This window comes from Schistocerca serialis, chromosome 2, assembly GCF_023864345.2.
Source record: "Schistocerca serialis cubense isolate TAMUIC-IGC-003099 chromosome 2, iqSchSeri2.2, whole genome shotgun sequence".
Lineage (NCBI taxonomy): Eukaryota > Metazoa > Arthropoda > Insecta > Orthoptera > Acrididae > Schistocerca > Schistocerca serialis.
Genome location: NC_064639.1, coordinates 225,455,961 through 225,469,366, shown reverse-complemented (window position 1 = coordinate 225,469,366; position 13,406 = coordinate 225,455,961). Strand labels below are relative to the sequence as shown.

The window sequence follows — 13,406 nt, the reverse complement described above, 5'->3', positions numbered from 1 at the left end:
TCGTTTCGTATGGTACAGTGCCACAAGGCGCCTGGAAGTAATTTTACGTGAGCTTGGAGAGAAAACTGCCTGCTGACATGTTGTGCGTATTATTAAAACGGGAGAAGGCCTGCGTATTTCATGCGTCACTGTGTTTCGTGTGTAGAGGCATCGTATACATACAGTACACAGATCTTTAGAAAGTTTTTCCTCTTAGCGTGGATTATTTCTGTACTGATAGAGTAAGTTTGGTTAAGGTTCTGTCAAAACATGTAGCATAGCCAGGATCAGGGCATCTGTACAGCGGCAACATATTACTCCTCCCACATATGTCTCACATCGAGAAAATCGCTCTTTAGGTTTGTTGCCAATTTTTTAAACATGAGGTACTACTTTATTTTACAAGTCTTTGTTTTTGGTGGCGTCGATAATTACGGGAAAACCGATTCGGTACCCAATTTACTAGGTCGGATTTTTGCCATTGGTCGATTGACCGAAGACTGGGAAACATGTTTATTTGTGGTGATGCAGTGGCAACTATCGCTAGCATCAGCTATAACTTCCTAGAGGCTTTTGCCACTGGTACAGTTAACTCTCATCAAAAAGAGCATTTGTTGGTGGTGGACGTTCTGATCAGTTGCTTGCAGCCATTAAAGCACTTCGCCTGTTAGTTGACAAAATCCCGTGTTGGATTACAATCACGTGAGATTTGTAGTACGTATCGCTTTACTAACCAAGGATGCAATATGCCTGTCAATCTACGATTTAAGATTCACTTTAATATATCTATCCTCCATGAGTTATATATATCGCTGTAAACTGTGAAGCTCCCTGTTTATGGGACTTCGTTATCTATATGTCGCGGTAAACTTGAAGCTCCCAGTTTAGGGAACTTAATTTTGTAGATATATAAAATCGATTGTCTGAAATACTGAACTGTGTATTATGATAATGAAGTCCCGTAAACTGGGTGCTTCACAGTTCACAGCTTTCCCTACTTATATCAGTATGCCTTACAATCAGCATCTCACGTCTGGGTTGCCGCGCTTTATGCACTCAGTTGCAATTGTAAAGATTCAAATGTCACATCCATAACAACTTATTCTTTCATTCACTCAGGTAATAAAACAGATGAAATTGACATTATTTAACATGAAACATAATATCAATTAAGAAAAAAAGTATTTCGAAAAAAATTGTTTTACTGGGAACTTATTTCCCTGTAACTGAAGAGATGTGTATACCCTGAAGCTTCTCCACTTACTGTTAGCTAACACTTATGAACTTATCAGGAAGATACTGATTCATAGAAGTTCTAAATTCAATTGTTCTCTACGTTTCTGTGTATCTCTAAGAGTATAGCAGACACGAGGCTAAACTTAACATTGTTGCTGGTTGTCGACATAACAAAATGTTGTGCCACTCTATTTAATTTGTAGTACGGCAGAGATGAAACTTAATTTATTATAGTGATCGTAATATATCATTGCTTGCAGCTTAATCTGCACCTGTTTCATCCCAGACCTGTCGTGGTGAGCTAATAACTCATTGCGGGTACTAAAATAGGTCACACTGATAACACCTGTTCCCATTAGATCACCGAAGTTAAGCGGTGTTGGGTTTGGCTGTATGGTCTGCCAAGAGCTATTGGCAAGAAGGATGCAATCAGCCCTTATGAGGCAAATTGAGGAGCTACTTGATTGAGAAATAAAGGCTCCATCAACAGTCATTACCGTTAGGGTCTTTCGAGACCTGTTCGGACGGATTTTGATTTAGTTCAAGGTATGGAAAAGGAAACAGCTAGTGATAGCAGCAAGAGCTACACAAGAAGTACCACGAAATGCACTCACCCACAAGCATAACCACTCGCCTGGCGCCCTTCAGTTCCGAACGGTAACGTTTGGATGGTGCTCACAGACCTGGAACTATTCCTGCTTCAGCACCACGTCGTCGAACACTTTGGTTATGCCTGCCAGTAGGGTGGACAGCAGCCAATAGGGGACACTGCCAACTATGAACTACTTTGCTTCTGTCTTGTACTGGCAAACATTGGAATTCTCCTGACAACACACTTCAAAACATGATGTGCTGTGGACGCACACACAGTTCCATACCAGCAGTTAGACACTTCAGTTCAGTGTCTGCAACTCGCTCAGTACAGTACTCGGCAGACTATCTCCCGACTTAGCAATCGCTGTTTTCGGAGAACAAGGACCACGAGAGAGTGTCTACAAAATTATGTACGGTCGTAGTGACAATAATACACTGACGAGTCAAAACATTATGACCACCTATTTACGAGACTGGAATAGAAGGGAGAACCGATAAGAGGTACTCAAAGTACCCTCCGCCACACACCGTCAGGTGGCTTGCACAGTATGGATGTAGATGCAGATAGCGACCCAGATGGATTCCATTGGATTTACATCAGGTGAATTTTGTTACCGGGACATGAATATGAATTCAATAATGCTCCTCAAACCACTGTAGCACGGTACTGGGTCCGAGTCGAGGACAGTTATCCTGCTTAAAGGTGAAGTCGCCGAAGGGATAGTTATCAAGCATGAAGGCACGCAGGTGGTTTGCAGTTGGCAGAGTGTCTTCAGTTATAACCACCGGACCTACCCCAGCGCAGGAGAATGTCTCCTACTGCACATGTCGAGCCACCATTCACCTTGATGACAGCGTTTGTGGAGACAACCATAGACCTAGTATAGCGAAAACGTGGTTCGCCCCCAGAGCCGACACGTTTCCATTGATCGACGGTCGAGTCCCGATGGTGCCGTGCCCACTGCAATCGTAATTGGCGGTGTCATTGGGTCAGCATGTGAACACTTAGGGGTGGTCTGTTGCAGAGCTCAATGTTCAAGAATGTACGATGAATAGAATGCTCGCAAACACTTGTACATGCACCAACATTGTGACGACAAAGACGCCAAAGATCACCATCTATACTACTTTACAGAGCAGACAAGCCACCAAACCTCTCGTTCTGTGAGGAGTCCTGGCCGTCCAACCATTTAGTGCCTTGTGGTAGTTTCACTGTCCTCCTACCTCTTCACAACAGTAGCACGTGAATATTCGACCAGCTTCGCAGTTGTCGAGATACTCGTTCACAGGCTTTGCATAGTAATAATCTGTCCTTTGGCCATGTCACTAACTGAATGGATTTCTCTACTTGTTACTTTTCATAATGCATCATGTGCCCACAACGTCACCAGACAGCATCCAACCTCGAGGACATTGTGTTTTGGCTTATCAGTGTATAGATTGGCAAGAGACAGAAAAGTTATTTAGATATCATTGTATCAGGTTTAGGACATGAAGTGCCACGCATCAAACTGTACCAAAGTACCAACTGTAACGTACGCTAAGTAAATGTTATTTGTTATTTCTTATTGTGTTACCACATCTCTATTGTAATGCGTCCTGTCACAGCAAGTGTTTACTTAATAATCTCAGCGTTCAGCTGCTACCATTAAGGAATCGTAGCAAACATCTCGTTAAGCTGAGGCTTGCTGTAACTACTTTTGCTTAATCACATGACATGATGACGCACCAAGGATCCAGCAGTTATTGCGCAATGTAACGTGGGGCAGCCTTTCTATGTATTCTCTGTCTCTTCGACGATAAGTCACTTCGCATTTGTTTTCGTCTTTCAACTAAAAACTTTTCGACTATAAATAAATCACATGTTGTTCTCAGGAATTTCTAACATTCGAAGTGTAGCCCCCATAAGTTGATACGGCTGAAGAATTTTATTAGAAGATAAGTGTAGTACATTTTATGTTCGTGGAAAAGAATTTATCTGTACTTGTGATATCTGATGACTGACGTGGGAAATGCTGTAACACCACTCTCCCCTTGAAGAACCCTAGAAAATTCCCCTTGAACTTGTGTATCAACTATGGTAGTTCAGTGAGAATACAGACGACAATGTACTATAAAATAAAGATCACAAAACGGTTAATGATGATTATTTTATCGTGATCACACACATATGGAACATGTAACTAGGCCATCAATAAATTATTTGCATTGATATACAGTGATCGCACATGTGTGGAAAATGTAAGTAGGCCGTCAATAAATTATTTGCACTAATATACATAATATTTCCTGTAATCAAAGAGCAATTATTGTTAGAGAACACAGAGGATGCGTCACTGCTTCTTTTGTTTCTGTCTGAAACCCTTCTTCACCGTCACAATCACTCCCCGTCCGAGGTAGAACGTGGCACCAGCTACCGCAGTCGCTGCCACCAGAATGAAGGCTATGACGTCGAGCAGCAGAAACTGCCACCAGTGCAGGTCGAGGGCAGCACTGCGCATGTGCGGGGCCCCCTTGTGACGTATCACGTACTCCACCCACCACACGGCGCGCTCCAATGAGTCCGCCTGGTGCTCGCGGAATATTGCTGACATCCTCCTCATGTTCTCTCTGTACCTGAAAGAAAATATTGAGGTTATTTATTAAGACTATAACACAGATGGAGAGCAAATTTAAAATAAAAATACAGTTTCCATAAATGTAAACTAGTGTATGCGATTTTTTAATGAGATAGTAGTCACAGAGTGAAGGTAAATACAAACAGGACTAAAAGAATGGCAATAGATGAATCAAACAGACAAGAAAGGGCAAAAGCTAAGGTTGGAAATACAATAGCAGAGTTCAAAAAGCAGGTAACACATATTGCCCGAACTAAGACCATTGTGCAACAAGAGTGGTGCATTGTTAGAAGAGAATACATGTTCTTGCTTTCCTGTAGACGTAGTTCTGCTATGTTACATTTACGAGGTGCATCGCAGTGAATGACTGAATTGGTGCAACCTCGGGAACGTGTTCTAGAGTGGAAGTACGCTGGACAGTACAATTCTTGTGGGCAAAAACCTAATTTGACCACAGATTCAGCGTGAAATTCTGGTGGCATATAGAACGAACCCCATACCATGTACACCAGTAGTGAAATAATGGTAATTATTTGACCAAGGCCGTGAAGACTTGAGTGATGCTCATCAGGAAGCTAGGTCGTCGACATTGATCACAGATGATGTCCAGGCAATCAAGGAATCGACTGGCAGCAGTCGCAGACTTCCAACGCTAAGGACATTCACACAGCAATTCTCGAATGGCTTCATGATCACGAAGTGGATTCCTGTCATTGAGGAACTGAATATCTGGTAGAACGTTCCAACTACTGCTTCCAGAGATCTGGTGACGTTGTTTCAAAAACAGGTCAAGTATTTGTGTCACTTTAATACCATGTACCCGATCCACAATAATAATTGCTTTTTGAAGTCCCCTCGTGCTACTACAAGTAAATAAGTTTGATACTTGGGAACTGCAACAACAGACGACATCATAAATACACTGAAGCGCCCAAAAAACTCGTATAGGCATGCGTATTCAAATACAGGAGTGTGTAACCAGGCAGAATACGGCGATGCGGTCGGCAACGGGCCGGCCGGAGTGGCCGAGCGGTTCTAAGCGCTACAGTCTGGAACCGCGCGACCGCTACGGTCGCAGGTTCGAATGCTGCCTCGGGCATGGATGTGTGTGATGTCCTTAAGTTAGTTAGGTTTAAGTAGTTCTAAGTTCTAGGGGACTGATGACCACAGCAGTTAAGTCCCATAGTGATCAAAGCCATTTGAACCAATATGGTGTTATAGTTGGCGCACGAGCGATGGGATACAGTATCTTCGAGGTAGCCATGAAGTGGGGATTTTCCGTACGACCACTTCACGAGTGTCCCGTGAATATCAGGAATCCGGTAAAACATCAAATCTCCGACATCGTTGCTGCCGGAAAAAGATCTTGCAAGAACAGGACCAACGACGGCTCAAGACAATCGTTCAATGTGACAGGAGTGCAACCCTACCGCAAACTGCTGCAAATTTCAGAGCTGGGCCATCAACAAGTGTCAGCTTGCGAACCATTCACTGAAGCATCGTCGATATGGGCTTTCTGAGCCGAAGGTCCACTCGTGTACCCTTGATGACTGCACGACACAAAGCTTTACCCTCGCCTCGACCTGTCAACACCGACAACGGACTGTTGATGACTGGAAACATGTTGCCTGGTCAGACGAGTCTCGTTTCAGATTGTATTGAGCGGATGGACGTGTGTGGGTATGGAGACAACTTCATGAATCCATGGATCCCTGAATGTCAGCAGGGGACTGTTCAAGCTGCTGGAGGCTTCATGACGGTGTAGGCGGTGTGCAGTTGGAGTAATGCCTAGATACGACTCTGATAGATGACATGTACGTAATCATCCTGTCTGATCACGTGCATCCATTCACGTCCATTATGCATTCCGACGGACTTGGACAATTCCTGCAGGACAATGCTACACCCTCACGTCCAGAATTGCTACAGAGTAGCTCCAGGAGCACGCTTCTGAATTTAAACACTTCCTCTGGCCACCAAACTCCCCAGACATAAATATTAATGAGCATATCTGGGATGCCTTGCAATGTGCTGTTCAGAAGAGATCTCCACCCCCTCGTACTACTGTTATGAAGTGTGGACTCTGGAGAAATAAGAAGAGAAAAAATTGTGAGTATTAGAGATGTGGATATGAAGAGGAGTCACAAAAAGAATCCGGTACGAAAGAAAATCTAATGAACAAATACTAAAAGAAATTTAATAGAGAACGACACTGATTTAAATGATACACAAAAGAAAATGTACATCAACTGGGCACCTAATTAGGGAAAACTGGTTCGTAAAAAAACATACGTTGGAAGGAAAAACCCTGAGAAAAATATCATAGGGCAGACACAGAACATCTATATTACAATTGTGAGTAGAATGAACTGCCGCAACTAAAACCAAATGACAAAGATGACGTAGACCAGAGAAGGACGGCTACATCAGCGAGACATTGCCTTTAGTGTCTCATGACGATGGATTGTAGCTGACGTTCTGTAAAAATACAAGGAGGCAGAATAGCTAGCCAGTAACTAACTTTCAACAGGTGAAAGTCTGCCGACAGACAAGTTCAAATATTGAAAGAAACTATGACTTCACTCCTCAAGATAGAAAGATGGTACGTTGGGGAAAGATGGAAACTAGGGCAGGTTAGACATAAGGTGTACAGGGACACAGCTGTTGTGAGAACGAGCAAAGATGGTGATCAGTAAGCGCGAAAGTGATCTGACCCTACTGTCCAATCTGTCCCTCTTTCCTCTTTGAGGAAGAAACTAACAGTTTCTAAAGCTGGATTATTTTTTTCTTCTTTTATATGGGGCTATTGGAAGCAATTGGAATTTTCCTTGAACATTTACAGTTTTCTCGAGTGAATTCTCTCTCGACATCTCTTCATCAGCCTTAATGCACTTGTTATTTCCAGAGATGAAATAGGCCTCACACACATTTCTTCCAGAGTGTTACAGGCCGAAAGTTGTTTAGTGTCATTTTTTCAGCCTCCTGTTCATTCTTCAAATTGAATTACATGTTGACAAGTATCTTTAAATGTGCTCTGAATGAAATGTCCTCTTCCACAAAAAATTTAGAGCCATGAAATCATATATCAGCGCTCTCCGATTGCACCTGAAAGAAAGAAATATGGCGCAATAAGAACAGAAGTTACTTAATTTGTGCAACGTAATACTAATGGGCATATGCAAGCAATTCAATGAGCTGCATGAGCATACTAAGCTGGCATAAAAATTTGAGTAACCAAGTCTGTAGCGAGGTTACGCACTTTGCGTATGCTTGGCCCAGCCTCTTATCATAAGGTTTCTGTTTAGAAAGCTGTGAATACAGAAACTTACAATAGCCACGTATTATATACAGTAATTAAATTCGAGTTCCCTTAACAAACCCAGTGGCTGATTCACCTTTGGTCCTAAAAAACAAATGTTCAAATGTGTGTGAAATCTTATGGGACTTAACTGCTAAGGTTATCAGTCCCTAAGCTTACACACTACTTAACCTAAATTATCCTAAGGACAATTGCACTACGAACCACAAAATAAGCACTAATGTATAGCAGGATGTCACTCCGGCCGGCTTTCAGAGATCGATCGCTCGGTCGGTCTGCAATTGAACAATACGTGAAAGAAAATTAGTACTTAATGTCACAGTCAACTTTCATTGTTCTTGACCTCAATCATAAATCTTATTTTCTTTGCTACAGAATTTCTTCACGTGCCGTCTGCCCTTCAAAGTTCAAGTTCTCAATCGTTCGAGTTCCTTGCATGTCCCATATAGGGGATGGCGAGAAATCTTAAACACCTCCTTAGCTCCCCAGTGTACTCGAGATGGTCTGTGGTCTGTATCTTCGCGGTTCCATATGATAGATTTCATGCGATCTCAAGCTTGAAGTGAAACGCATTAGCATAAATCTGTTCCGTAGTTCATGCACCTGCGTATTTTACTTTCCCATTTCCACTAATATTGCTATTTTGACAATTAAGGGTGTTATTTCCGTTACTAATGAGGTTTGAAAGGTAGCAGTTCGTTTTAAACAATATCTCACGATCTCCTCTGTGTCTTTAAGAGTGACAAAGATTGGTAAGCGTGGCCAGAGTTCGTGTAAACTTGTAAAAAGTTCCCTACAGCCCAGAAGTGAAAAGCAAAGGCTAAAACTGAGAAGATGGTCAGGATGTGCTCCTCAAGTGGCGTTTTAGTGACTTTATTCCCGGTTCAAAACTTTATACTCTGGCAGCGATAGTTGAATGTAAAAGTACAATCAACCTGGACTATATCTGGGTATCTGTTGGTGAAATAAGTGATGACATTAGTAGGGTACAAATAATTTCCTTATTGTCTTGTTGTTTTTCAGCTGAAATACACTGATCTTCGTTCTCTGGGCTTCAGCTTCTGGTCTTGAGAAGTAAAAAATTTCACCCGTTGGTGTACTCCATGGTAAATCTCTCCGCTTACAATATGCAATGAAGCGTTGCTAACTGACATTGTAAAATCGGAAGACAGACGATCTGTTATGTAACTACAACTCCCTTGTTGTTGTGGTCTTCAGTCCTGAGACTGGTTTGATGCAGCTCTCCGTGCTGCTCTATCCTGTGCAAGCTTTTTCATCTCCCAGTACCTACTGCAACCTACATCCTTCTGAATCTGCTTAGTGTATTCATCTCTTGGTCTCCCTCTACGATTTTTACCCTCCACGCTGCCCTCTAATACTAAATTGGTGATCCCTTGATGCCTCAGAACATGTCCTACCAACCGATCCCTTCTTCTGGTCAAGTTGTGCCACAAACTTCTCTTCTCCCCAATCCTATTCAATACTTCCTCATTAGTTATGTGATCTACCCACCTAATCTTCAGCATTCTTCTGTAGCACCACATTTCGAAAGCTTCTATTCTCTTCTTGTCCAAACTATTTATCGTCCATGTTTCACTTCCATACATGGCTACACTCCATACGAATACTTTCAGAAATGACTTCCTGACACTTAAATCTATACTGGATGTTAACAAATTTCTCTTCTTCAGAAACGCTTTCCTTGCCATTGCCAGCCTACATTTTATATCCTCTCTACTTCGACCATCATCAGTTATTTTGCTCCCCAAATAGCAAAACTCCTTTACTACTTCAAGTGTCTCATTTCCTAATCTAATTCCCTCAGCATCACCCGACTTAATTAGACTACATTCCATTATCCTTGTTTTGCTTTTGTTGATGTTCATCTTATATCCTCCTTTCAAGACACTGTCCATTCCATTCAACTGCTCTTCCAAGTCCTTTGCTGTCTCTGACAGAATTACAATATTGATTACTATTTCACCTCACTGAAGCGCCATCTTCAGTTTTTAAATACAGAAAGTTTCTTAAATGAGGTGAACAACATACATTTTGTATTTAAACCTCCATTTACGATACATACCAGTAAAAATATCACTTAATTCAGTGTATATCAGCCACCAGGTATTACATATCGTCATACTCTATTTTCCTGAATCGCTCTTGTTGCCTTTTACACACTGAAAAATCGCATAAGTCATGACAAGGTACTGTGGTAAGTCGTATGAAGCTAGGTAAGATTATAGCTTTATACCACTTACCAAATGAACTTTGTAAGTCTTTATTTTAGTCACGATCTATAAAAATTTTCACTATATGCATAACAACAAGAGCAATTTAGCTCAACAGATTATGTCGTTGTGCAAAGCATAATGGCTGATATAGATTGAACTGAGAAATAATTTTTATTGGTATGCCACATAAAACGGAGGTTTAAAAACAAAATGTATGGTACTATTGTTCACCTCATTTATGCAATTTTCTGTATGTTAGACCTATAGATGGCACGTCATTGATCTCAGACTAGTAAACAATAAGGGAATTTTAGTGATTCTGACACAGAAATTATATACATACATTTTAAAATAATGAAGCACTGATGTAAAACCATAGAGATAGATTCAATGCTCAGCTTTATAACGAATATAAAAATAAGCTAACCATTATTTTCCGCTGTGCACACATTACATGTTATTATGAGAAAGTAAGTTCTGCGGAATGAAGCATACCCTTAAAGTTGAGGCTGTGGACTTAAGTTCGTTCTTAACCAGTCTTATAAATAAGCATGATGATTAAATTTAGTCAACCTCAACCAAAAAAAAAAACAGTATTTTCTGTAGCTCCAGCATGATGGGGTTGGAACTGATCAGCAACTTTATTGTCTGATAACAATAACCGTTATGAAAACCGTCTAAATTGCACAGGAAGAACATTTATTTATTGATGACTAGTTTCGGACTGTTTGTCAGATATAAAATCAGCCATAAATGTAAGTCTTGGTTACACTAGCTATGAAATTTGGAAAGTGGCTATGAAATCAATAAGTGTGATAGTGGATAACGCGACACAAAGATTTCGCTCTGACAGTTGGCAATGAAACACGTGAGACCACGTTATCTACTATCACACTTGTTGATATCTGGCCACGTTCCCATTTGTATGACTGGTGTAATGCAAGACTTACATTTACGATTGATTTGATAACGAACAAGCTGTCCGAAACCGGTCATCAATAAATACATGTTCTTCCTGTGCAACTTAAGACGGTTTTTATATCGGTTATTGCGATAAATATTTTCTGTTAATGGCTCAAGGTAACTATACCACTGTTGGCAGCTTGTGGCAATTTCGCTACAACAGTTAAAAAAACGTCTGTGTGGTTTCTGTGGAGAGAACACGGCCGATTTACCTTACAAATCTTCCCCAATCCGAAGTTGTGTCTGTAATGAGCTCGTCATTAAATCTTTCAGTAGAGCTATTTTTAGTAGCAGAAGATCTGTTGTACTGTCAAATGTGGCACAGGTTCACCATCACTGATATTGTTCTTATAATAAATTTTGCGTTATACTATATAGTATATTCAAATGGTTCAAACGGCTCTAAGCTCTATGGGACTTAACATCTGAGGTCATCAGTCCCCTAGACTTAAAATTACTTAAACCTAACAATCCTAAGGACATCACACACATCCATGCCTGAGGCAGGGTTCGCACCTGCGACCGCAGCAGCAGAGCGGTTCCAAACTGAAGCGCCTAGAACCGCTCGGCCACAGACGCCGGCTTCAATATTGTATTCTCCCCAGTTGTATTCCCCCAGTTGTTACCTAGTGTTGTTATTACTCAGTGGCGCAAAATACGCGTTAGAACGTGTTCGTCGACTGTGGTTTAATCGTCACTTTAAGTTAGATTAAGTAGTGTGTAAGCTTAGGGACCGATGACCTCAGCAGTTTGGTCCCATAAGACTTTACCACAAGTTCCCAAATTTTTTATTGTTGTATTATAGCTCTGAAAATTCTGGAACTCACTCACTGATGCGAGAGTTCACATTTGAGAGTACAAGCACTAACAGCGGAACAGCAACCCACACGTTCAGGCTGCTGCTCCGCTTCATTCACAAAAAGTCACTGTTTGGTGCGCAATCTGTCCACTGTGTGGGCCGCTTTTTATCCAGGGACTTGTCAAAGATGACAAACACAGACAAGGCCTGGAACATGAACTTGTACCGGCTGCACAAAGCCGCCGAGTGCTCTGAAACTACTGGCTCACGCAGCATTGAGGACGTCCACACCCTATTGCAGACGTCTTCCATTTTCTTCAGGGGACATTTAGACATCGGGTCGTCGTCCTGGACACCTTAGCATTCACTGGACGTGGTGTGGAATGGCGCCTTTATAGTCCCGATCTGAACCCTGTGATTTTTTTCTTATGGGCTTACCTAAAGGACAGGGTCTTCGCCGATATTCCTGCAACACTCCACGATCTTCGTACTGCAATTTCCAGAGAGATTTGCGCAGCCGGAAATGTTGTCCAGAAAGTCATCACGGAATTAAGTTCAAGGCTCTACACACTCATTGCCGCGGAAAGAAACAACTTTGAATACATACTGCATTAATTTTCAGATTGTCTGCTATACCGTAAATATTATAATAAGAATGTATCACCATTTACCACGTCCTAGTAGACAAAAACTTTCTACCAACAGTTTGTGCCTCCCTGTACTTACTTAGCATGCACAAAATGTGATATCAGCACTTGGAATCTTGGAGGATGAAAACGATGGCGCAAAGTTATAAAAATATTTGAAAATCGTAAAGTCTTGCTTAAATGGTTTGGGCCTACGTTCTTCTGTGGAGCGAGTAGGGCTGTAATGGGGTCGTGTTGAACAGCTTTCCAAATTCAATGCAAAGTTTATTGCTTGAATTATGTTAAACTGGTGTGTGTATGTTCAGCCGTCTTAGTTCCTGAAGACGTTTGTTGTTTCAAGTATAGCCTTGCAGAGGTGAGATAAGTTTTTGCGGCCATGTTTTCGTGCATCTGTAGAACCAGAATTATCAATATGAATCTGTTAGCAATAAAATGTGAGATGGAATGCTGTAACGAAAAAATGCAGAAATAAAAATAAGATAGAAAATTGTCACTAAACTGTAATACTCGTTGTATTGGTAACATTTTAGTTTATTTGTGCAGATACCTGGTTTCGGCTTTACAGCCATTTTCAGATCTTGTAGTAGCGAAACAAGGGACTTGACCGTAAAATTTGTCACTATTACTAGTACTAAGAGAAGGCGACAATTCTACGATAATTATAAAGTAGGTGTAATAATCTCATTTGAAGGATACTCTACTTCTAAGTTTCTTTTCGCACCAACTTCACAAACCTCGCAATTCAAAATTAAGTCGATTGTGTTCTGTAGTATCTCCCATTGCGCCACCTGTGGGGCAAGTTATTTATTCAAGACCCACTCTCCCTTTCAGGCTCAATTTCAGATCGAAAAATAAGTTGCAGTTTTAGTGGACTATATTGCCATCGTGTTTGTGTTCCTCTCTCGATGTCGAGTTGTTCTCTTCATGCACGGCAAGTCACATCTTTCTGCCCTGAACACACGTTAGTTGATCAACACACTCCCTTTTGCTGTGTGTGGGCAAATAGTAGCTATTACA

The 13,406-nt window shown here is 41.3% G+C and overlaps 1 protein-coding gene across 1 annotated transcript in view; it reads right to left on the bottom strand.

Moving 5' to 3' along the window:
• Window positions 1-3,945: 3,945 nt before the first annotated feature.
• The window catches only part of LOC126455491 (UDP-glucosyltransferase 2-like), a 105,862-nt gene continuing 96,401 nt past the window's right edge, over window positions 3,946-13,406 (bottom strand). Inside the window, exon 7 of the mRNA XM_050091242.1 lies at window positions 3,946-4,425. Within this exon, the coding sequence (XP_049947199.1) occupies window positions 4,143-4,425 (283 nt within the window). The 3' untranslated portion in view covers window positions 3,946-4,142. The remainder of the gene's footprint in view (window positions 4,426-13,406) is intronic.